At 42.9% G+C, this 26,937-nt stretch overlaps 1 protein-coding gene across 1 annotated transcript in view; it reads left to right on the forward strand.

Annotated features, from left to right (window-relative positions):
- The window catches only part of LOC106592470 (uncharacterized), a 66,693-nt gene that overhangs the window by 34,663 nt on the left and 5,093 nt on the right, over positions 1-26,937 (forward strand). The window contains exons 6-13 of the mRNA XM_045722383.1: positions 3,230-3,279; positions 16,418-16,566; positions 16,761-16,898; positions 17,053-17,164; positions 17,311-17,377; positions 17,474-17,520; positions 22,820-23,001; positions 23,142-23,255. Coding sequence (XP_045578339.1) covers positions 3,230-3,279; positions 16,418-16,566; positions 16,761-16,898; positions 17,053-17,164; positions 17,311-17,377; positions 17,474-17,520; positions 22,820-23,001; positions 23,142-23,255 — 859 coding nt within the window. The remainder of the gene's footprint in view (positions 1-3,229; positions 3,280-16,417; positions 16,567-16,760; positions 16,899-17,052; positions 17,165-17,310; positions 17,378-17,473; positions 17,521-22,819; positions 23,002-23,141; positions 23,256-26,937) is intronic.

Below are 26,937 nucleotides of genomic sequence, written 5' to 3' on the forward strand. Positions count from 1 at the left end.
GCTGACATAATCTAATGTTTTGCTTTCGTTGTAAAGCCTTTTTGAAATCGGACAGTGTGGTTAGATTAACGAGAGTCTTGTCTTTAAAATGCTGTAAAATAGTCATATGTTTGAGAAATTGAAGTAATAGGATTTTTAAGGTATTTGAAAATCGCACCACTGGATTACACTGGCTGTTATGTAGGTGGGACGATTACGTCCCGCCTAGCCCATAGAGGTTAACTTAGAACTTCAATAATATTCCAACCGGACGATTCCAGTGTCTTGAAAAACGTTTTGGAACACAGCTACCTCCTCACGTGAATGAGCGTAATTGTGGCCTGTCATTCTCTCGGTCATCAGACTCCAGGAGGTCTTGATCGCTCTCTGTTGACTGCAAAAGCCTGAAACACGTTCTAAAGACTGTTGACATCTAGTGGAAGCCTTAGGAAGTGCAAACTGAACCCTAAGTCACTGTATACTGAATAGGCCCAGTCTTGAAAAACTACAATCCACTTCCTGGTTGGATTTTTTTCAGGTTTTTGCCTGCCATATGAGTTCTGTTATACTCACAGACACCATTCAAACAGTATTAGAAACTTCAGAGTGTTTTCTATCCAAATCTACTAATAATATGCATATTCTAGTCTCTGAGCCAGAGTAGTAACCTGTTTTAAATTGGGTACGTTTTTCATCCGGCCGTGAAAATACTGCCCCCTAGCCCAGACAGGATAACAGAGATGTACTGTACACAGTTACTAATGGTGAGCACCAATAAGGATGTGAACAAGTCACATTGTGACATTGGTTCATCGTTGCTGTTACCCTACACTATTATGAAAGAGAGCATACATGACTGTTCCTGGAGGAACAAAACCATCTCATAGGCCTTCAACGTAGCATACTTAACGGCCTGCTGATGGGCCATCAACAAGCTTCCCATTGCTTTCAAACTGGTTCAGAGGTTCAACTGGATAAAACCAACAAATTATAGTCCCACTAAGAGCAAACCAACAACCATTAGCTTTGGTTCCAACAAACCCAGACCCATCGGAAAATCCCAACCCCATGACCCAACTAGCAATTTGGATCAGTCTGTTGTTATCACAATGGCATGCATAAAAAAGGGGCATTTTCTTACAGTTTGTTTGCTATAGTGAAATCAAGGTTTGATTATTTGTTCCATAGTATTTCTTCCATTTGGTTTGGTTGTTTTCACATTGTGAAAAAATGGTTTAACAAACTACAATACTTAATCAAAACCATATGTGTGTATCGGACGTCACACTACTTGCTTAGTGAGTACCAGTTCTTCCTGACTTGGCTCACACTTGGAGCCTGTTGGACGTACTACCAAATTCTTTAAAACAACATTGGAGGCGGCTTATGTTAGAGAAATGAACATTCAATTCTCTGGCAGTAGCTCTGGTGGAGTCAGCATGCCAATTGCACACTCCCTCAAAACATGAGACATCTGTAGCATTGTGTTGTGTGACAAAACTACACATTTTAGAGTGGCCTTTTATTGTCCCCAGCAGAAGGTGCACCTGTGTAATGATCTTTAATCAGCTTCTTGATATGACACACCTGTCAGGTGGATGGATATCTTGGCAAATGACAAATGCTCACCAACAGGGATGTAAACACATTTGTGCACAACATTTGAGAGAAATAACATTTCTGAGATGTTTTATTTCAGCTCATGAAACATGGGACCAACACTTTACATGCTGCGTTTACTCACTGAGTGTACAAAACATTAAGGACACTGTCTTTCCATAACAGACTGACCAGGTGAATCCAGGTGAAAGCTATGATCCCTTACTGATGTCACTTACTAAATCCACTTCAATCAGTGTAGATGAAGGGGAGGAGACAGGTTAAAGAAGGATTTATGACTCGAGAGAATTGAGACATGGATTGCATATGTGTGCCATTCAAAGGGTGAATGGAAAAAACAAAAGATTTAAGTGTCTTTGAACGGGGTTTGGTAGTAGGTGAGAGGCTCATCGGTTTGTGTCAAGAATTGCAACGTTGCTGGGTTTTTCATGCTCAACAGTTTCCAATGTGTATTAAGGTTAAACCATCATGTATTGGTTCTCTCATTGTGTCTGTGAGTAGGCTATCCATGAACTATCCATTAACAATTATGTTTGTTGAAATAAAGTTATGCCGACAGAAAATTCCCAGTTGTCCAAATGGGAAATCAGCATGCAGTTGTCTGGACTTCACAAAGCCATGGAAGTGAACAGACAATGAAACATTGACGCAGTTGCAATGTTATTCCCAATGGATTGGCTGAGTTGCAGAAAACATAGGACTCTTCTTCCTGGTGGCAAAACAAATTAACCTTCTGCACGTGTGTGGGATTCTCTACTTTATAATATTTTTCTCCCTCTGCTGCCGCTTCCCCCTCCTGTGTGTGTGTGAAGTTGGGAGAGTTAGCTAAGTGTTCAGGATGGATATTGTTTTATAATTTTTCAGATACAATGTTATTACTATTATAATTCTCATAAAGGCTGCTATTCTACTTGGAATGAAAAAGAAACCTAGGAGCGAAACATTTGGCAACGACAGGCTTTGCTCTTGTCTCTGTGACATCATTTGTTTTAGCTCTATGGAAGAGGCTTCCGATTCGCTAGCAGGTTATTCATAAAACCAATATGATATATAAATTGGATATTCATAAAATCGATATGATATCGATATCAGCTTGAAAGAAATGTAGCTGACATCGATATAGAGTTTCCATATCGGTGCCCATCATTAATAATCAAATCAAATGTTATTGGTCACATACACTTATTTAGCAGACGTTATTACGGGTGTAGCAAAATGCTTGTGTTCCTAGCTCCAACAGTGCAGTAATATCTAACAATTCACAACAATACACACACATCTAAAAGTAAAAGAATGGAATGAAGAAATATATGAATATTATAATTATTGTTGTTGGAGTGGCATTGACAAAAATACAGTCGAATAGAATACAGTATATACATATGAGATGAGTAAAGCAGTATGTAAACATTATTAAAGTGGCCAGTGATTCCATGTTTATAGGGCAGCAGCCTCTAAGGTACATGGTTGAGTAACCGGGTGGTAGTTGGCTAGTGATGGCTATTTAACAGTCTGATGGTCTATGTAGCTGGGATAGATAATAGTTACAATAGATACAGTATGTGTATTATGTATCCTGTACAGCCATAGTTGTCATTAATCATTTTACTATGTCTTTCTATTTATACAGCCTGAGCCCATATTCAGGAGCAGAGTACAGAACATCGTCTCTCCGGAAAGGTGTGTATCAGTGGCAGTCTCTATGGGGGTGCCAAGGGGTTCAATTCTCGGGCCGACTCTCTTCTCTGTATACATCAATGATGTCGCGCTTGCTGCTGGTGATTCTCTGATCCACCTCTACGCAGACGACACCATTCTGTATACCTCTGGTCCTTCTTTGGACACTGTGTTAACAACCCTCCAGACGAGCTTCAATGCCATACAACACTCCTTCCGTGGCCTCCAACTGCTCTTAAATGCAAGTAAAACTAAATGCATGCTCTTCAACTGATCGCTGCCCGCACCAGCCCGCCCATCCAGCATCACTATTCTGGACGGTTCTGACTTAGAGTATGTGGACAACTACAAATACCTAGGTGTCTGGTTAGACTGTAAACTCTCCTTCCAGACTCACATTAAACATCTCCAATCCAAAATTAAATCTAGAATCAGCTTCCTATTTCACAACAAAGCCTCGTTCACTCATGCTGCCAAACATGCCCTTGTAAAACTTACCATCCTACCGATCCTCGACTTTGGCGATGTCATTTACAAAATAGCCTCCAACACTCTACTCAACAAACTGGACGCAGTCTATCACAGTGCCATCCGTTTTATCACCAAAGCCCCATATACTACCCACCACTGCGACCTGTACGCTTTCGTTGGCTGGCCCTCGCTTCATGCTCGTTGCCAAACCCACTGGCTCCAGGTCATCTACAAGTCTCTGCTAGGTAAAGTCCCCCTTATCTCAGCTCACTGGTCACCATAGCAGCACCCACCCGTAGCACGCGCTCCAGCAGGTATATCTCACTGGTCACCCCCAAAGCCAATTCTTCCTTTGGCCGCCTCTTTCCTCCTTCCAGTTTTCTGCTGCCAATGTCTGGAATGAGCTGCAAAAATCACTAAAGCTGGAGACTCTTATCTCCCTCACTAGCTTTAAGCACCATCTGTCAGAGCAGCTCACAGATCACTGCACCTGTACATAGCCCATTTGTAAATAGCCCATCCAACTACCTCATCCCCATACTGTATTTATGTATATATCTTGCTCCTTTGCACCCCGGTATCTCTACTTGCACATTCATCTTCTGCACATTCATCCATTCCAGTGTTTAATTGCTATATTGTATTTACTTCACCACCATGGCCTAACATTGCCTTACCTCCCTTATCTCACCTCATTTGCACATGCTGTATATAGACTTTTTCTACTGTATTATTGATTGTATGTTTGTTTATTCCATGTGTAACTCTGTGTTGTTGTATGTGTCAAAATGCTTTGCTTTATCTTGGCCAGGTCGCAGTTGCATATGAGAACTTGTTCTCAACTAGCCTACCTGGTTAAATAAAGGTGAAATAAATAAAATCAGTATTTTACTGTGCCGTCGTTCACTATTTGGCTGGCTACCCAAACGCCATGCTCTTGGCCAAACGCTACGCCACGCCCATGGACGCTAGTTTCTTCATCGCAATGCGTCTGACTCTGAGTAGGTCAGTGACGATTTCCAGAACAAAAACACATTTGAACTTTTTTAAATTAGTGGAATTTCCATGTAGTTTTTAATCTACGTGATTTCATCATGGATATAAACATGAGGTTTGTGGATAATTGATTTGGGGGTTGGTAATTAGGTAGTGGTGTGTCCTCCAGTGGCTGTGGGATTTAGTTAATTAAGACTAAATTAGAGGTTGTCTGTGATTGATGTCTGTTTACAACAGATTATGTAATGTCAGGTAAAACATTACACAGGTTGTCGTGATCTCTCACCGCAGATATCAAATTACACATGTAATGTTTATATTATTATTAAACCAGATTTTGTATAGATCATTGAATATCTATTGCACATATGAACATAATGATATCCCCTGATGTTGCAGACATCTGATTTGTAAGACTATGTTCGTGATGGAAAATGTCTGATGAGCAATGATACATCACAAAACACAATCCATTCTCATTGTGGTCAGTGTAGATTACATTAGCAACTTAGTCCAGTCACTGATCAATTGACAAGTCTTGATAATGCTACATGGCTACCTGCTACCAGCATGTAAATATATCACTTTATCCCCCAAAGTGTTGGAGAGAAAGTTGCAGAGGGCATGGAGTTGGGAGGGAGGATGGGATACTTTTCACTCATTGGGTACTGTCGTGTCTTTGGCTATGCTGGATTAAGTGATATGACATGCTATTCTATAAAATATTTTCTCTGTAATTAATATTACCTGATTAAGCTAATCGGGTAAATGTTATTAACTAGAAAGTCAGGGCACCAAGAAAGAGTGTTTATAGAGCTGTTATCTTCCAAATAAACTTTTAAAGACCTAGTAATATTTTACATCAATAGCAGTCAATATTAATCGCCACCTTATTTCAGTCTCATCTGAAAGTTGTAAATTCTTGGTTATCTTCACAAACCCTGGCTAACAAGTTGAATCAGCAATACAAAATTGGGTTTATTTATTTATTTACTAAATACCTAACTAATCACACAGAATTACATATACACAGAATGCAAAGTATGTCATACAGAAAACGTCCCTGGTGGACGGAACCTGTATGACGGCTTGTTACACAAAGAGAGGGGGTTGGGCTTGAATGAAAGAACGGGAAGACTGAGGAACAAAGGGAAAAGCTAAGCTTTCGTAAATACAGTATCTTATGCATTCTAACTTACTGCCCATTTGGAAAAGGGAAATGCAATAAATATTTACTCTGAGCTGCGCTTCGGTAGGTTGGTTGTAGATGCTGGTCATGTTGGCCAACAGAGATCTTCCTGTCCTCGGAAGAATGTCTCTGGTGGTAAATTGGATACATCGTAGTATCGTCGTTGTGTGTTAGACTGGATACGTCGTCCGTCCTTTCCTAGCCCACGTGTACAGCTGCTGTTGCTAACTCAATGGCTAGGTCTCACTTCTTTAGTGAATAAGAGTTCAAAGTTCATACCATTCACAACCAAAGCTCACACTGAGGTTGGCTTAGTTCTGTAGTTGACGTGTTAGTCCTTTCAAACGTATGGACCGTCATCCTATCGTCCTCGGAACAGAAGGTTACATTTTTGTCAAGGGCTTATATAGTGGAGGGAGAGAAGGGTGTGTTTCATAGTTTATAACCCATGTCTCTTCACAGGGGCGAGCCACTGATTGAGCAGGGCTCTAACCTTATGAAAACCCAATTCTCTCATTTGGAAGCTAAAATTACATTTAATCTTTTCACAAATAGCTTCATATTCAAACATTTTAAATTGCACAACAATTCCATGTGAATCTGATAACTAGAATGTGTAGACTTTCCCAGATACAGTTTATGTCGTCCTGTCATCAGTCATAATGTCTCAGATGACAACCGAACTGACATCATATTCATTAAGTACCAACGCATATTTACAACTGGTTCTATTACCAAAATATGGTTCCTTTCCCCCCACTTGTTTGATGTTCCCAGACTCTCTATGTTTAACAAATGCTATTCAAGAGTCCTTCAGTAGAGTTAGAGAGAGAGGGAAGGGAGAAAGGTATTTATAAACCTTACCCACAGGCCAACGTCATGACAGTACAATAGATCCCACCTCTCCCCCAACACAAGGACACAGACCAACTACAAATGCCATCTCCACCCAGAAACTGCCAGCCCAGACCCAACCCCTTCCCCAACAAAAGGAAACAGACAGTTAATGATTCCACCAGACCAGCCATCAAACCCAAGATTCCAATCTCAATCAGACAAAATCCATTTATCAACATGCAAAACAGACAGAGACGCATACAAAGCTCTCCCTCACTCTCCATTTGGAAATGTTGTCACGACAGTGACGGATGGTGGTGCCCCTCCTCGGCCGGGCGGAGCTCGGCGGTCATTGTCGCCGGGCTACTAGCTACCATCGATCCCTTTTTGTTTCACTTTCGTTTGGTTAGGTCTAGGTAAGCACGCACCTGTTTTGGGTTAGTCATTAGTAAGGGGGGGTTATTTAGGTTAGCGTAGGATGTATGTGGTTGTACGTGATTGTGTTGCTTGTCCAGGTTTTTTTGTGTTCGAAAAGAACGTGTACTGAGTTTTCCCTTCTGCCAGTGGTTTATTTTGTTTGTGTACACCACCGCAGAATCTTTCAGGGCTGCGCCCCTATACTTTGTCGACCACGTACAGCTCTTCCAATAAAGAAGTGTGGTCACGAACTCTCTCTGTCTCCTGCGCCTGACTCTACCTCTCCTGTTCCTCGAGCCAGCCCGTGACAGAAATCACGTACCCAAACTTAATGGAGTCAGCAGGAGCTTCAGCGCCAGCCATGTCCATGGAGGAAACCGTAGACCAACACTCCACCCTGCTCCACCGGCTGGGGAACGCCATGGATCAGGTGTTGGCGCGCCTGGAGAGCTGGGACCGACGCGCTCTCGGCCCCCTGAACGCGGCAGGCCAACAGCCTGCGCCCCCACCAGCACCCACAGCACCCAGTACCAGTGGGGTGAAACTCGCTCCCCCAGGGAGTACGATGGAACGGCCGCTGGGTGTAAGGGCTTCTTACTCCAGTTGGAGTTATACCTGGCGACCGTTCGTCCCTCTCCCTCGGGGAGGAGAGCGTCAGCGTCCTCGTCTCCTGCCTCACGGGTAAGGCCCTGGAATGGGCAAACGCCGTGTGGGACAGTCCGGACTCAGCCAGGGACAACTACCCAGAGTTCACGGCTGTTTCACCTGAGGCAGGAGACGAGGAGCGCGCAGGATTTCGCTCTCGAGTTCCGGACCCTGGCCGCGGGAGCAGGGTGGAATGAGAGGGCCCTTATAGATCACTACCGTTGTAGTTTGAGGGAGGACGTCCGCCGGGAATTAGCCTAGGACACGACCCACACACTGGACCAACTGGTGGATCTGTCCATCTGACTGGACAACCTGCTGGCCGCCCGCGGACGTCCGACCCGGGCCCTGCTCATTCCACCCTCCAGCCCTCCTGCTCCCACGCCTATGGAGATAGGGGGGGCAGCAGCCAGGAAGACTGGAGGGGGAGGTCGCTCCTGCACCTCATGTGGTCGCAGAGGGCACACTGTGGACCGGTGCTGGGGAGACTCCCCTAGGAGTCCAGAAGGCAGGCAGAGCGCTCCTTTGACACCTCAGGTGAGTCAGCACCAGCCTCACCCAGACCCCCCTGTCCGTCACATGTATGTGTCAGTTTCCTTTCCTGGTTTCTCCCCTCACTCCCGGTTTAAGGCGCTAGTCGATTCAGGCGCAGCAGGGAGTTTTATGGACCGTGGGGTCGCGGCTAAGTTAGGGATTCCCCTGGTCCAGTTGGACCAACCCTTCCCCGTGCACGCCCTAGACAGTCGACCACTAGGGTCAGGGCTGGTCAGGGAGGTCACTGTGCCTCTGGTTATGGTAATGCGGGGGGGGTCATGAGGAGCGGATTAGTCTTTTCCTCATCGATTCCCCAGCATTTCCAGTGGTTCTAGGGATTCCCTGGCTAGCCACTCACAACCCTAAGATTTCGTGGGGACAGAGGGCTCTTAAGTGGTGGTCAAATGAGTGCTCGGGCAGGTGCATAGGAGTTTCCATCGGTGCGACTACGGTGGAGAGTCCAGACCAAGTCTCCACCGTGCACATTCCCTCAGAGTATGCCGATTTGGCTATCGCCTTCAGTAAAACGATTGCGACCCAATTACCACCTCATCGACGAGGAGACTCCAGGTGGGCGCTGCCCTTCCTCGTAGTCACGTTTATCCCCTGTCTCAGGAGGAAACAGCGGCTATGGAGACATACGTCACTGAGTCCTTGAGGCAGGGATACATTCGGCCATCTCACTCACCCGTCTCCTTGAGCTTCTTTTTCGTGAAGAAGAAGGAGGGAGGTCTGCGCCCGTGCATTGACTATAGAGGTCTAAATGCCATCACAGTGGGTTTCAGTTACCCACTACCTCTCATCGGCCTCGGCGATGGAGTCATTTCACGGGGCGCGCTTCATCACGAAATTGGATCTCAGGAGCGCATATAATCTGGTGCCTATCCGAGGAGGGGACGAGTGGAAAACGGCATTTAGTACCACATCTGGCCATTATGAGTACCTCGTCATGCCGTATGGGTTAAAGAATGCTCCCACAGTCTTTCAATCCTTTGTGGACGAGATTCTCCAGGGCCTGCTCGGTCAGGGTGTAGTGGTGTACATCGATGACATTCTGGTCTACTCCGCTACACGCGCCGAGCATGTGTCTCTGGTGCGTAAAGTGCTTGGGCGACTGGTGGAGCATGACCCTATACGTCAAGGCTGAGAAATGTGAGTTTTCCAAACCAGCCGTCTCTTTCTTGGGGTATCGCATTTCCTCATCAGGGGTAGTGATGGAATGTGACCGCGTCTCAGCCGTGCGTAATTGGCCGACTCCCACCACGGTGAAGGAGGTGCAGCGGTTTTTGGGATTTGCCAATTACTACCGGAGGTTTATCCGGGGCTTTGGGCAGGTGGCGGCTCCCATTACCTCACTGTTGAAGGGGGGCCCGGTGCGGTTGCAGTGGTCCGCGGAGGCGGACAGGGCCTTTAGTCGTCTGAAGGTTTTGTTCACCGACGCTCCGGTGCTGGCGCACCCGGACCCCTCTTTGCCCTTCATAGTGGAGGTGGACGCGTCCGAGGCTGGGGTAGGAGCCGTGCTGTCCCAGCGCTCGGGCGCCCCCCAAAGCTCCGCCCCTGCGCCTTCTTCTCTAGGAAGTTGAGTCCGGCGGAGCGTAACTATGATGTGGGGGACAGGGAGCTGTTGGCTGTGGTCAAAGCCCTGAAGGTGTGGAGACATTGGCTTGAGGGGGCACGTCACCCTTTTCTCATCTGGACTGACCACCGCAATCTGGAGTACATCCGGGCGGCGAGGAGACTGAACCCGCGTCAAGCCAGGTGGGCGATGTTCTTTACGAGATTTCGGTTTAACATCTCGTATATCCCAGGTTCCCGGAACACTAAGGCCGACGCACTGTCTCGTCTCCATGACGCCGAGGAACGGTCCACCGATCCCACGCCCATACTTCCAGCCTCCTGCCTGGTGGCACCGGTGGTCTGGGAGGTGGACGCGGACATCGAGCAGGCGTTACGGACGGAGCCTACTCCTCCGCAGTGTCCAGTGGGTCGTAAGTACGTTCCGCTCGACGTTCGCGATCGGCTGATTCGGTGGGCTTACACGCTTCCCTCCTCGGGTCACCCAGGGGTTGAGCGGACAGTGCGTGGTCTTAGTGGGAGATACTGGTGGCCCACCTTGGTGAGGGACGTGAGGCACTATGTCTCCTCCTGTTCGGTGTGCGCTCAGAATAAGGCTCCCAGGCACCTGCCTAGAGGGAAATTACAACCCCTCCCGGTTCCACAACGACCATGGTCCCACCTGGCGGTGGATTTCTTGACCGATCTCCCGCCGTCTCAGGGCAACACTACGATCCTGGTCGTTGTGGACCGGTTTTCTAAGTCCTGCCGTCTGCTTCCGTTACCCGGTCTTCCTACGGCCCTGCAGACTGCGGAAGCCTTATTCACCCACGTCTTCCGGCACTACGGGGTGCCCAAGGATATCGTCTCAGATCAAGGCCCCCAGTTCACGTCCCGAGTGTGGCGGGCGTTTATGGAGCGACTGGGGGTTTCGGTCAGTCTGACCTCGGGGTTTCACCCCGAAAGTAATGGGCAGGTGGAAAGGGTAAACCAGGAGGTGGGCAGGTTCCTGCGGTCCTACTGTCAGGACCGGCCAGGGGAGTGGGCAAGGTTCGTGCCATGGGCCGAAATGGCTCAGAGCTCTTTGCGCCACTCCTCCACCAACATATCACCATTCCAATGTGTGTTGGGTTATCAGCCGGTCCTGGGGCCATGGCATCAGAGCCAGACGGAGGCCCCTGCGGTGGAGGAATGGGTTCAGCGCTCAAGGGAGACCTGGAACGCTGTGCAGGAATCCCTGGAATGAACCAGGGAGCGACAAAAAGCGAGCGCTGACCGGCACCGCAGCGAGGCCCCCGTGTTCACCCCAGGGGAGAGAGTCTGGCTCTCGACCCGGAACCTGCCCCTCCGCCTGCCCTGCCGGAAGCTGGGTCCGCGGTTTGTGGGGCCATTTAACCTCTTGGGGCTAGGTGGGACGCTAGCGTGCCACCCGTGGTGCACTCCATCAACAGCAGGTGCATTTCAAGAGCAGCAAATTTGAATCCAAATAAATGTCAAAATTCAAATTTTTCAAAAATACAACTATGTTACACCATTTGAAAGATAAACATCTCCTTAATCTAACCACGTTTTACGATTTCAAAAAGGTTTTACGGCGAAAGCATAAATTTAGAGTATGTTAGGACAGTACATTTACAAGAGTTGTGTGTAATGTTTTGTCAAGTCAAAGACAGGGTCACCAAAACCATAAAACCAGCTAAAATGATACACTAACCTTTTACAATCTCCATCAGATGACACTCCTAGGACATTATGTTAGACAATGCATGCATTTTTAGTTCTATCAAGTTGATATTTATATCCAAAAACAGCGTTTTACTATGGCATTGATGTTGAGGAAATCGTTTCCCTCCAATAACCGGCAGTCAAGTCAGCGTCACAAATTAAATAATTAAAATTAGAAAACATTGGTAAAATATTATATTGTCATTTAAAGAATTATAGATTTACATCTTTTGAACGCAATCAACTTGCCAGATTTAAAAATAACCTTACTGGGAAATCACACTTTGCAATAATCTGAGCACTGTGCCCAGAAAAATACGCGTTGCGATACAGACTAGACGTCATGTTGGGGAGATCTAAAATCGAAAATACTATGTAAATAATCCATTACCTTTGATTCTCTTCATCAGATGTCACTTCCAGGTATCACAGGTCCATAACGAATGTAGTTTTGTTCAAAAAAGCTCATCATTTATGTCCAAAAATCTCCGTCTCGTTAGCACATGATGTAAGCCAGCCGGACTTCTCGTCATGAACGAGGGGAAAAAATATATTTCCGTTCGTTCAAACATGTCAAACGTTGTATAGCATAAATCATTAGGGCCTTTTTTAACCAGAACATGAATAATATTCAAGGTGGACGAATGCATACTCTTTTATAACGTATTGGAACGAGGGTACCCAACATGAAGTAGCGCCAGGTGTCTAATGGGACATCACCGTTCCATGGCTCTTGTTCGGTCAGATCTCCCTCCAGAAGACTCAAAACACTTTGTAAAGGCTGGTAACATCTAGTGGAAGCAATAGGAAGTGCCAAAATATTCCTAAACCCCTGTGTTTTTCAATGGGATAGGTTTAAAGTCAATACAACACATCAGGTATCCACTTCCTGTCAGAAAATGTCTCAGGGTTTTGCCTGCCAAATGAGTTCTGTTATACTCACAGACACCATTCAAACAGTTTTGGAAACTTTAGAGTGTTTTCTATCCATATATAATAAGTATATGCATATTCTAGTTACTGGGTAGGATTAGTAACCAGATTAAATCGGGTACATTTTTTTTATCCAGACGTGCAAATGCTGCCCCCTAGACCCAACAGGTTAAAGTCCTGAGGAGAATAAACGAGGTGTGTTACAGATTACAACTTCCTTCTTATTATCGCATTAACCCCTCGTTTCATGTGTCTCTCCTCAGGCCGGTGGTAGCTGGTCCGCTGCAGGAAAATGAGGTACGGGAGGTCCCTCCACCCCCCCTGGACATCGGGGGGCCCCCGGCGTACACAGTCCGGTCCATCTTGGACTCCAGACGCCGGGCGAGGGGCCTGCAGTACCTCGTGGACTGGGAGGGGTACGGCCCGGAGGAGAGGTGCTGGGTACCGGTGGAGGACATACTGGACCCAGCGCTCATCCGGGAGTTCCACAGCCTCCATCTGGATTGCCCTGCGCCTCGCCCTCCGGGGCGTCCTCGAGGCCGGCGTCGGCGCGCTGCGGGAGCCGCGCGTCAGGGGGGGAGTACTGTCACGACAGTGACGGATGGTGGTGCCCCTCCTCGGCCGGGCGGAGCTCGGCGGTCATCGTCGCCGGCCTACTAGCTACCATCGATCCCTTTTTGTTTCACTTTCGTTTGGTTAGGTCTAGGTAGGCACGCACCTGTTTTGGGTTAGTCATTAGTAAGGGGGGGTTATTTAGGTTAGCGTAGGATGTATGTGGTTGTACGTGATTGTGTTGCTTGTCCGGGTTTTTTTGTGTTCGAAAAGAACGTGTACTGAGTTTTCCCTTCTGCCAGTGGTTTATTTTGTTTGTGTACACCACCGCAGAATCTTTCAGGGCTGCGCCCCTATACTTTGTCGACCACGTACAGTGCTTCCAATAAAGAAGTGTGGTCACGAACTCTCTCTGTCTCCTGCGCCTGACTCTACCTCTCCTGTTCCTCGAGCCAGCCCGTGACAAATGTGGCCATAATTCCATCCTCTTAATTCCTGTTTACAAGCAAAAACTCAAAACAGGAAGTACCAAGTGATGCGCTCAATAGGGAAGTTGTCCAATGAAGCGGACACTAAGTTTTGCACCGATTGGATTATGCATCGATGACGTAGTCCCCACAGTGATCGTACGTACATAGCCTAAAAATCCATGGATTACAGGCAACATCCACACTGAGCTAAAGGCTAGAGCTGCCACTTTCAAAGAGTGGGACACAAATCCGGACACTTATAAGAAACCCCACGAAGCCTTGCGACGAACCATCAAATAGGCCATGTGTCAATACAGAACCAAGACTGAATCCTACTACACAGGCTCTGATGCTCGTCAGATGTGGCAGGGTTTGGAAACTACTATGGATTACAAAGGGAAACCCAGCCACGAGCTGCCCAGTGACGTGAGCCTACCAGACGAGCTAAATGCCTTCTATGCCTTCTAAACACCTGCCTCTGCAACTGGATACTGGACTTTCTGACGGGCCTCCCCCCAGATGATGAGGGTAGGCAACACCACATATGCCATGCTGACCCTCAACATAGGGGCCCCTCAGGGGTGTGTGCTTAGCCCTGTCCTGTACTCCCTGTTCACCCAGGACTGCGTGGCTACGTACGACTCCAACACCATCATTAAGTTTGCTGACGACACGACGATGAGACAGCCTAAAGAGAGAAGGTCAGAGACCTGGCAGTGTGGTGCCAGGACAATAACCTCTCACTTCAACATCAGCAAGACACAGGAAGTGATCGTAGATGACAGGAAACTGAGGATTGAGATGAACTGGCTGAGAGGAAGTGGAGCCAGGGCCTGCAGGGGGGTTAGTGGAAGAGGACTGGGGCCTTTGTGGAGTGGTGGAGGTTGAACCATCAGTGGAGGCAAACATCATCATCCTTATCTTCTCTATTTGAAATAAATAATTAAATAAAGGAATAGAAAAGGATCAATATTGTTGTAAGATACACATCATTACAGTTGACGAAACTACATATAATGTAGTAATGTAAAAGCAATACAAAAAATGTGTTGTTGCAGTTTTCCATCATAATAAATAAGATTGTCTGGACAGTGCTTCACACAGAGGTGTGAAACAAAACACACACACCCACACACACACACACACACACACACACACACAGGAGCAATGGCCACAAGAGGGATGGCCCCCCAGTTGAAAATGTAAAATATTGCACAAACAGGACACAGTAACATAGGCCTATACTAGGATGTAAGCTATACATACAGTCCAAAACACAAAACAGCAGACCACAACTATAACAAAACTACTTTACTGGGATGTAAAAGCAATTTACTAGCCTATACAATGTAAACAGTGGGACACAGGTAGCCTAGCTTTAGAGACTGTCACGTTCGTCTTTGTAATAATGATCGGACCAAGGCGCAGCCTGAGTAGCGTTCCACATTATTTATTTGAAAGTGAAACTAAGCAAAGACAAAAACAAATAAACAATAAACTAACAATAGAGATGCTACATGCACTAACTCAAAACATAAACAATATCCCATAACCCACAGGTGGAAAAAAATGCTACTTAAGTATGATCCCCAATTAGAGACAACGATAACCAGCTGCCTCTAATTGGGAATCATACAAATCACCAAAATATAGAAAAACTAAACTAGAACCCCACATAGAAAATATAAACTCGATTAACCCCCCAGTCACACCCTGACCTACTCTACCATAGAAAATAAAAACTTTAAAACTCTCCAAAGTTACACAGAATATTACAAACTAATGTGCAATATATAAAATATGTAAATACTTAGGAATAATACACAGGATATAGGCTACACAGGTCAGGTCATATACTATACTGTAAATACAATACAAAAAGCAGACCACAACTATATAACTAAATACATATATTAAACTGTAGAAAGTTCAAAAAAATTATTTACATATACACTACCGTTCAAAGTTTGGTGTCACCTAGAAATGTCCTTGTTTTTGAAAGAAAGCAAATTCTTTTGTCCATTAAAGTAACATCAAATTGATCAGAAACACAGTGTACACATTGTTCATGTTGTAAATGACTATTGTAGCTGGAAACGGCAGATTTTTTATGGAATATCTACATAGGCGTACAGAGGCCCTTAGCAGCAACCATCACTCCTGTGTTCCTTTGGCACGTTGTGTTAGCTAATCCAAGTTTATCATTTTAAAAGGCTAATTGATCCTTAGAAAACCCTTTCGCAATTATGTTAGCACAGCTAAAAACTGTTGTTCTGATTAAAGAAGCAAGAAAACTGACCTTCTTCAGACTAGTTGAGTATCTGGAGAGTCAGCATTTGTGGGTTCGATTACAGGCTCAAAATGGCCAGAAACTAATAAGTTTCTTCTGAAACTCGTCAGTCTATTCTTGTTCTGGGAAAAGAAGACTATTCCATGCGAGAAATTGTCAAGAAACATCCGACTATGATTGATAATGTCAAAGGCCAGACTGAAGTCGAACAAAACAGCTCCCACAATCTTTTCATCATACATTTCTCCTCAGCCATTCATCAGTCAATTGTGTTTGCGCCGTGCATGTTGAATGTCATTCCCTATAAGCGTGCTGAAAATCTGTCGTAATTTTTTTACTGTAAAATAGCATTGTATCTGGGCAAACACAACTCTAAATGCTATAAAGTATTTGAGGTGCTACTTGATCTAGCTTAGTTTGCACTTTTGGGATTATTCCATTAATTGCTTTAATGTACCAGGTAAACTAAGTCAACCACAGCTCTTTAACAGTACATACTGTCAGTGTGTGTTGTTGTTGTTGTTCCAGGGGTGGATGCTGCCTCGGGGGTGGTGAACACTACAGAGGAGGAGGTGGAAGGGGTGGACTCCCAGTCACCATGCCCAGCCGGGTGGCATCAGAATGAGCATCGCTGCTTCTCCTTCTACCCCGTCTGGGCCACCTGGGCCACTGCAGAGGTAACACTTGTAACAGGGAGAGACAATTACTAATTACTACTACTATTTCACAACCATTGATACTTCAAGACTAGCAAGCACACATTTACTTCAGAAAATATCAATTTCTAGCCTGCATTGATCTTTGCTCCCTGAGGTACTGCCTGGGCTTTAGCTCAGCGGGCTAACACAGTGTTTTCTGGCTGTCCCTCTAGTCGTACTGCTCCCAGCACAGAGGGAACCTGGTGTCGGTTCACAGCCCTGGTCAACAGATGTTTGTCCAGGATCTGGTCAGGAGACACACATACCAGCCGGTCTGGATAGGAGGCTATGACGCAGCTCAGGTAAACTGGGTCAATAATTCATCAGTCAGTCAGTCTGTCAATCAATCTGTCAAATGTCTACAGGTTACACAGGAAATAGCTCAATGTACTTTCTGTTTAAAAACAAAAAGTAGTGGAATCAATCAATCAATCAATCAATCAATCAATGGTTTTCTGTGATAAGGAGGGGATGTGGCTGTGGAGTGACGGCTCAGCTGTTGACAGTTTTTACTGGGAGGAGGATGAGCCCAGTAACTCTGGACAGGGGGAGAACTGTATGGAGCTACACACAGGAGGTACACACACACACACACACACACACACACACACACACACACACACACACACACACCAACACACACACACACACACACACACACACACACACACTCTGAGCACATTGAAATAACTGAAGTGTGATTTGTTGTTGCCTTGACTACAGGTGGGCAGGGCTGGAATGACGTGTCCTGTGGAGAGCTGAGGTTCTATGTGTGTTCTATGGAGACAAGGTAGCAGGACAACACTGTCTTGTATCTGGACATGTTCTTACAGAGACCATATTAACACTAAATTACATTCATGTATTTTTTTTCATTTTCTTTTAGATCTGGTTTAGCAGCATTACCAAGTCAGAAGAAAGCACACGAGAGAGGTAGGATTGTTTTGTCCCATTGCCTAGGCTTGACAGATGAAGAGATCAAGAAGTTTCTGATGTCTGATAGTGGTTAGTTACAGGTGCAGCTCCTTGTTGAATGGCACTCTGACATTAAGAAGATGACAGCTGTCTGATGATTAATGACACTTGTGAACGCATTTCCCTTTAAAACGTGTTGACCGGTCTGGAATTGTTTTTAAACTATTAAGCTTTTTTTCCTCCTAGAAAATCTCTTCCTCTTTAATGGGATATCTTCAACATTATAAAGCTCCCTTTATTTAAATCTCCCACTTTAAATCTGACTTCCAACATTCTGTTCACTCTAAACAATGTGACTTTGACACGAATCAGCTGTTTTGACCCCTTTCCCAGTAGCTTCGACAAAAACATAGAGCATATTATTAGTCTACTCTGCTATTCAAATCTAAAATTAGAACAGAAATAACTTTTACCAGTCAAACTATACAGCTGTTTTGGTAACTGCATCAACTAGTTTAATGTAGCTAACTTCCTACTGTTGAATTAACTGCTATAGAACTAGTTTAATGTAGCTAACTTCCCACTGTTGAATTAACTGCTATAGAACTAGTTTAATGTAGCTAACTTCCTACTGTTGAATTAACTGCTATAGAACTAGTTTAATGTAGCTAACTTCCCACTGTTGAATTAACTGCTATAGAACTAGTTTAATGTAGCTAACTTCCTACTGTTGAATTAACTGCTATAGAACTAGTTTAATGTAGCTAACTTCCCACTGTTGAATTAACTGCTATAGAACTAGTTTAATGTAGCTAACTTCCCACTGTTGAATTAACTGCTATAGAACTAGTTTAATGTAGCTAACTTCCCACTGTTGAATTAACTGCTATAGAACTAGTTTAATGTAGCTAACTTCCCACTGTTGAATTAACTGCTATAGAACTTTTAGAATGTTCTAATTAAGACTGATTATGCATTATGCTAATTTTAACATCTCTAACCCACTTACCTGTGGTAGCAGTTCTACAGGAAGAGAGAGACTGCAGATTCTTTCAAACAACAATTTTATAAGATTTGCAAAAATGAAGCAATCAACCATCACCAAGAATTGTTCAGTTGAAAACTTAACAAACGTAGTCGGGTCTCTGCTTTTATAGAAGAATACATCATTCTTGTGTCCGTGGCAGTTAGCAGATAGTGTGTAAAAGGTCATTAGTTGTCTGTGCAGATTGAAGATAGCACGAGGTTGATAGTCCGAGGGCTCAACCGTCTAACTGCATTCAGAACAACAACAAAAAATGAAATAAAATATAATGTTATTGGTCACATACATGTGTTTAGCAGATGTTATTGTGGGTGTAGCGAAATGCGTGTGCTTCTTGTTCCGACAGTACAGCAATATCTAACATTTATCTACCACTACTATCTACCAATATCTAACAAGTAATATCTAACATTTATCTACCACTACTAATATCGACCATTATCTACCAATATCTAACAAGTAATATCTAACATTTATCTACCACTACTAATATATACCAATATCTAACATTTATCTACCAATATCTAACACGTAATATCTAACATTTATCTACCACTACTAATATCTACCAATATCTAACAAGTAATATCTAACATTTATCTACTACTACTAATATCTAACATTTATCTACTACTACTAATATCTAACATTTATCTACCACTACTAATATCTAACAAGTAATATCTAACATTTATCTACTAATATCTATCTACTCGTACTACCCACTGAACGCTACTATCAACTATTTCTTCAACAGTCACTCCCTCTACTAAACCAGCCAAATAAAATGTAACACTAACAAACTTCTAAACTACTTCCATTAGATGCACCATATCCCTGTGGATCAGTTGGTAGAGCATGGTGTTTGCAATGGTGTTTGCAACGCCAGGGTTGTGGGTTCGATTCCCATGGGGGGCCAATACAGGAAATAAAGAAATAAAAATGTATGAAATGAAATGTATGCATTCACTACTGTAAGTTGCTCTGGATAAGAGCATCTGCTAAATGATGTAAATGTAATCATATTTCCTCCCTAAATAATATCCTAAAACTTTTCTAATTCCTTATGAGTGGAAGTGTAGTAGTCTGACTATAGTTGTTAGTGATGAAATATGTGACCTAACTGCCCCACACTCCAAAGTAATAAGATTCACATAGTAGTCCATCAAAGTAAACAGACCAGATATTGGTGTATTTGTTATTATTTTTGACTATATTTCATTACTTTGCTTAAATAAAGCGTTTTAACATTTGTTCCACTGCCACAACAATACTTGTTGAGTTAAAGCAACCCCACAGGTTACCTTCATGGAAAATGACTATCTAGTTACTTATTTTCTTACTCACATTGGTGCTATTTTCACAAGTATGTGTGGAATTTTCAGAACTCTTAGTACAAAACTCCAAACTGGTAACAGTTGCAATGCAGCCAGTCTTCTATTCAAAACCTTTTTATAGAGCATCCATTTTTGTTTGGAGACATCTCTCACCACACAACCATTGATCCAAAATATATGTTTACAGTAAAATACAATGAGAACATTGATTTAATCACCAAAACATAATGACATTTTCTCAACTTAGGGAGTAAACATTATTTATAATAATGTCACATGGCGAAAATCAAATCTCTCTGAAATGAAAATGGATGGCCCTCCCTTCAGCAAAATATATTTTCCGCTTGAAAATAAAAAAAACTGAGGCAAGCTATTTCACCCCCTGGAGTTGATTGACGCACCGGTCCATCAATTGAAGTTACATAACAAAAAAATCACATCAAACACTCTGGCTTTCTTAAAGCATTCTATTCATCAGCAAGCTGACCAGACTGTTGTAGATAGTGGCAGAGCCTGTTATTTAGAATGCAGCAATACAATTTACACACAGTGCTAATGGGACCAATCCCTCTATGGTTCAATGTGATTTTAGGGTCCTTTTTGGAGGATTTTTGGAACGGCTTGATTATGGATTTGTACTAAACAGAAGGAATAATGCCTGTCTCAAAACACGCCTGGAAGAGTTCAAATAGTATATGGAATAGTCTTTGGGAAATTAAGACATAAATGTATTGTTCCGATATCATTACAACATAGGTGTACTGTAATCAGATGATACAAATTAAATGAATGAATGAAAGAAACAAGGTTTAGCAGGCGTTAGTTAGCATCAAGCCTGTCTGGAGCATTTGGCCATAGGTTCTCATCCACATCACAGTAAATGCACCTGGTGAAAAACATTTTTGGAATTGCAAATAGAAGCCTGATATAGTTTTTATTATTTTCTACATTGTAGAATAATAGTGAAGACATCAAAACTATGAAGTAACACATATGGAATCATGTAGTAAGCAAAAAAGTATTAAGCAAATCCAAATATATTTTAGATTCTTCTAAGTAGCCACCCTTTGCATTGATGACAGCTTTGCAAACTCTTGGAATTCTCTTAACCAGCTTCACCTGGAATGCTTTTCCAACATTCTTGAAGGAGTTCCCACATGTGCTGGGCACTTGTCTGCTTTTCCTTAAATCTGCGGTCCAACTCATCCCAAATCATCTCAATTGGGTTGAGGTCAGGTAATTGTGGAGGCCAGGTTATCTGATGCAGCACTCTATCACTCTCCTTCTTGGTCAAATAGCCCTTACACAGCCTGGAGGTGTGTTGGGTCATTATTGTCCCACTAAGTTCACACCAGGGATGGAGCATCGCTGCAGAATTATATGGTAGCCATGCTGGTTGAGTTTGCCTTGAATTCAAAATAAATCACTGACAGTGTCACCAGCAAAGCAACCCCACACCATCACACCTCCTCCTTCATGGTGGGAACCACACATGCGGAGATCATCCATTCACCTACTCTGCGTCTCAGATACAAGGCGGTTGGAATCAAAAATTGGGGCTCATCAGAACAAACAACAGATTTCCACCGGTCTAATGTCCATTGCTCGTGTTTCTTGGCCCAAGCAAGTCTCTTCTTATTGGTGTCCTTTAGTAGTGGTTTCTTTGCAGCAATTCGTCCATGGAGGCCTGATTCACTCAGTCTCCTCTGAACAGTTGATGTTGAGATGTGTCTGTTACTTGAGCTCTGTGAAACATTTATTTGGGCTGCAATTTCTGAGGCTGGTAACTCTAATGAACTTATCCTCTGCAGCAGAGGTAACTCTGGGTCTTCCTTTCCTGTGGCGGTCCTCATGAGAGCCAGTTTCATCACAGAGCTTGATGCTTTTTGCGACTGCACTTGAAGAAACTTTCAAAGTTCTTGAAATGTTCCACATTGACTGACCTTCATGTCTTAAAGTAATGACTGACTGTCGTTTTTCTTTGCTTATTTGAGCTGTTCTTTCCATAATATGGACTTGGTCTTTTACCAAATAGGGCTATCTTCTGTATAGCACCCCTACCTTGTCACAACACAACTGATTGGCTCAAACGCATTAAAAAGGAAAGACATTCCACAAATTAACGTTTAACATGGCACACCTGTTAATTATAATGCATTCCAGGTGACTACCTCATGAAGCTGAATGCCAAGAGTGTGCAAAACTGTCATCAAGACAAAGGGTGGCTACTTTGAAGAATCTCAAATATCAAATATATTTTGATTTGTTTAACACTTTTTGGTTACTACATGATTCAATGTGTTATTTCTTAGTTTAGATGTTTTCACTATTATTATACAATGTGTAAAATAGTAAAAATAAAGAAAATCCCTGGAATGAGTAGGTGTGTCTAAACTTTTGACTGGTACTGTAGTTCTGGATTGATATCATTAAATGTATTTCATTGTATTTATGTATCGTGTCTTGTGTGGCTTAATTAGTATGAGCATGGCACTAGCAACACCAGAGTTGTGGGTTTTGATTCCCACTGGGGTCACATACCAAAACTTTGGATAAAGCACCTGCTACATGAATGGCATATATTAGAGTGATAGTAAAATGTATTTTAACAAATGAGAAGAGAATCATATCTTAAGTAAAGTGAGGGTTGCATTGTGAAAAGCAATTTCTTTATATGAACATGTATTGCAATGTGAAACATGTATTTCTAGATGAAACACTACGTTTTGGTGAAAAAGTGTCTGTATGATTTTGTGTGTTGTAATAGTCAATTGAAAATGTACTCAGAGTTTTGAAACAACTGTCTTTTTGATGATCTGTTTTGGATTTTGTACTAATCGTTGCTAAAATGTACCACATACTTGTGAAAACTGCACCAAAGCAATACAAACAAAAATATATATATTTCTCTCTCTCTCTCCCCTCCCTCCCCCAGAGCTGGTTGAAGAGGTGAGTATTTATGACGTCCTGTGGGAGACCAGTGAGAGAGTAGCAGATGAGACCCTCGACACCGCCTTCCTCAGAGGGATGTATTCCAGACGTCTGCCTGCCCACTGCTATGCTGACTTCTGCCACCAGGAGCTGCTATACCTGGACAGAGTCATCACCATGCTGCAGGTGACAAGAAAATAAATTTAATAGAACGAATATCATAAAGTTTTACTTACTATGACTGTGATACGTGGTTGTCATCCCTAGCTATCTTAAGATAAGTTGCTCTGTGTGTGTAAATGTGTGTATGCGTGTGTGTGAGCCAGGTGCTGATCAGAACAGTCCAGGGTCCTCCAGACATCATGCAGTTTCTCCAGAGAACACATCAACGCTACCAGGAGTCTCTGAAGGAGGCCCAGAACCAAACTCCACCACACCTGGTAAGAAGCTGTTATAACAATCACCCTTAATATACCATTTAAGATAATATGAAATTTAAGATAATATTTCTTAATATACCACTTAAGATAATATTTCTTAATATACAATTTAAGAGAATATATCTTAATATACAATTTAAGAGAATATATCTTAATATACAGTATATTACTGTCACGTCCTGGCCAGTATAAGGTTAATTGTTTTTGTAGTTTGGTCAGGACGTGGCAGAGGGTATTTGTTTTATGTGGTTCGGGGTGTTGTGTTTGTGTAAAGGGTGTTTGATTTAGTATTTCCGGGTTTTGGTTTATGTTTAGTTAATTCTATGGTTAGTCTAGTGTGTGTGTTTCTATGTTTGGTTGATTGGGGTTGGGACTCTCAGTTGAAGGCAGGTGTTGTCTATCTGCCTTTGATTGAGAGTCCCATATATTAGGGTGTGTTTGTATGTGTTATTTGTGGGTGATTATTCTGTGTATAGCCTTGTGCCTTACCAGACTGTTTATTTGTCGAGTGTTCGTTTTTTCGTTATTTGGTATGTTCATTTTTGAGAGTAATTAAAAATCAAGATGAGCATTCACGTACCTGCTGCGTTTTGGTCCTCATTCACCGACAACAACCGTGACAATTACGCAGTAACTAAAGCTTAATAATAGCTCACCATACCAAACCTTTACAAACATTTCTTAACTTTATTAAGGTAATATCTCAAGTAAATCAAGTCATTGTTTATAGGGAAAATACAAGCAGAAGAGTGAATGTAAACCTGGGAAAAAATGCACTTCCCTCCACTGTGCCCAATAAAATACCATACAACCCTCCCCAAAGCAAAAAAACATTGACAACCCTGCCCTATTTTGGACCCCCCCCTCCCAACCTGTAAATGTAGATCTGTCCCATAGACTATAGAAAAGTAGGTAGTCTTTGAATTTGTAGTCTCACTCAACCCTCACACTTTCACCACTGCATTTCATATACAGTTTCTGTAGCCAAGTCTCCCTCTTTTCCTCAGAGAAAATGGCTTGATTCTACTGTTCAAAAGACATGACCCATAACACCGGTGCTATGTTTTTTAATTTTTATCATGATTCATTCATAAAGCATATCGCGGGCCGTTCTAAAACTAGGCTACTTGTGGACCGGACCGTTAACCATTTGTTTAGGCTACATCTTGATCAGTCATGTTACCTCATTAGCTAGCAATAGTTAACTACCTACGGGTGCGTTCAGCAGGATCAAGAATAAACATGCCTCTCTGATTGATGAAAAAGGAATAACGGCGGTAATATTCATAGAATTTCTGTCTTCGGTCTCATTTTATGTAGTGTCGTGTTGTCTCTCTTGTTGTGTGTGTGTGTGTGTGTGTGTGTGTGTGTGTATATACAGTTGAAGTCGGAAGTTTACATACACTTAGGTTATGTTAACAGACTATAGTTATTGCAAGATGGTTAGGACATCTACTTTGTGCATGACACAAGTCATTTTTCCAACAATTGTTTACAGACACATTATTTCACTTATAACTCACTGTATCACAATTCCAGTGGGTCAGAAGTTTACATACACTAAGTTGACTGCATTTAAACAGCTTGGAAAATTCCTGAAAATGATGTCATGGCTTTAGAAGCATCTGATAGGCTAATTGACATCATTTTAGTCAATTGGAGGTGTACCTGTGGATGTATTTAAAGGCCTACCTTCAAACTCACTGCCTCTTTGCTTGACATCATGGGAAAATCAAAAGAAATCAGTCAAGACCTCAGAAAACAAATTGTAGACCTCCACAAGTCTGGTTCATCCTTGGGAGCAATTTCCAAACGCCTGAAGGTACGCATCCGTCATACTGCTAAGGAAGGAGATGTGTTCTGTCTCCTAGAGATGAACTTACTTTGGTGCGAGAAGTGCAAATGAATCCCAGAACAACAGTAAAGGACCTGGTGAAGATGCTGGAAAAAATGGGTAGAAAAGTATCTATATCCACAGCAAAACGAGTCCTATATCGACATAACATGAAAGGCCACTCAGCAAGGAAGAAGCCACTGCTCCAAAACCGCCATAAAAAAAGGTGGCAGCATGATGTTGTGGGGGTGCTTTGCTGCAGGAGAGGCATTGAGTTTGTAGGCCTTGAAATACATCCACAAGTATATCTCCAATTGACTCAAATGATGTAAATTAGCCTATCAGTTCACAGTTATCTTCTGGATGACTCTCAAAAAACTTGGTTCGACCACAAACCCAAGGGCTCTTTTAAATGTAACCAGTCTAACCATTGCAGAAATATTGCACAGAAAAAGTGTTTTGTTGAGACTGCTTCCAAAATGGAGTATTACGCCAAGCATTTCATTAACTGCAAAACCACTCATGTCATCTATAGATTGGAATGTCCACAGTGCAAGGTGTTCTAAATTGGACGGACAAAGAGACGCCTTCAAGACCGCTTAGCGGAACACAAGTATGCCATACGGGTAGGCAATAAAGACTACCCCATGGCAAGGCACTACAAGTCCTTACACCATGGCAACCCTGCCTCCCTACAAGCTATGGGTATTGATCATGTTCCGGCCTCTATTAGAAAAGGGGACCGTCTTAAACAGTTAAACTAAAGGGAAAGTTTTTGGATTTATAAACTACAGGCCACTAAGTACCCTGGTTTAAATGAAGATATGGATTTCCCAACCTTCCTGTAGGGTCGTGATAGGTCCATTTGCTGTCATCTAGTGGACAATTTGCTCAATTGCCCTCAGCTATGTTTAGACTGTTGTTGTTCATGTTTGGCTGTGTTCTAGTGTACTATGGAATATATTTCTTTCTTATTCTTCACACTTCTCCCAGTCATATTTAAGGTTAGAACTACCTTTCTAAGTGTTCTGATACTTCTAGCTTGGAGTTGTATTTTTATGATAACATAGCTACAGTATTTCACTTTTTAATGTGCATAGTATTGCTTACTAGGTGTGTCCAATCAATTTTGTAACCACTCCCTCTTCAAATTATGGCTAATTGGAAAAGCTGTTCAAAAGAGGACATTGTATTATTTCTTTGTACTCCCTGACGAAGGCCATGCAGGCGAAACACGTCGGATTTTTAAAACTTTTTCTATTGAACATGCCATACAAATAAAGGTATTTTAATTAATTATATGAAGAGTGCCTTGGTCCTCCTTTCTTTTTGATGACCAATTCACCCCTTTTGCCAAAGAGCACCTTCTGTCTACCAAAATGTACTATTGTGTACCTTAGTAGCGCTTCCCTTCCTCATCTTTCTACTAGCCTATCAGAAGCTTCCAAAGCCATGACATCATTTTCTGGAATTTTCCCAAGTGTTTAAAGGCACAGTCAACTTAGTGTATGTAAACTTCTGACCCACTGGAATTGTGATACAGTGAGATAGATATAAGTGAAATAAATCTGTTTGTAAACAATTGTTGGAACAATTACTTGTGTCATGCACAAAGTAGATGTCCTAACCAACCTGCCAAAACTATAGTTTGTTGACAAGAAATTTGTGGAGTGGTTGAAAAACGAGTTTTAATGACTCCAACCTAAGTGTATGTAAACTTCCGACTTCAACTGTATCTACTTCAAATACCTTACTATTATCTGTCCTGATGCATAGTCACTTTACCCTGCCTCCATGTACATACTGTATCAACCTCAAATGCCTTATACCTCTGCACATTGATCTGGT

This window comes from Salmo salar, chromosome ssa07, assembly GCF_905237065.1.
Source record: "Salmo salar chromosome ssa07, Ssal_v3.1, whole genome shotgun sequence".
In the NCBI taxonomy this organism is placed as follows: Eukaryota; Metazoa; Chordata; class Actinopteri; order Salmoniformes; family Salmonidae; genus Salmo; species Salmo salar.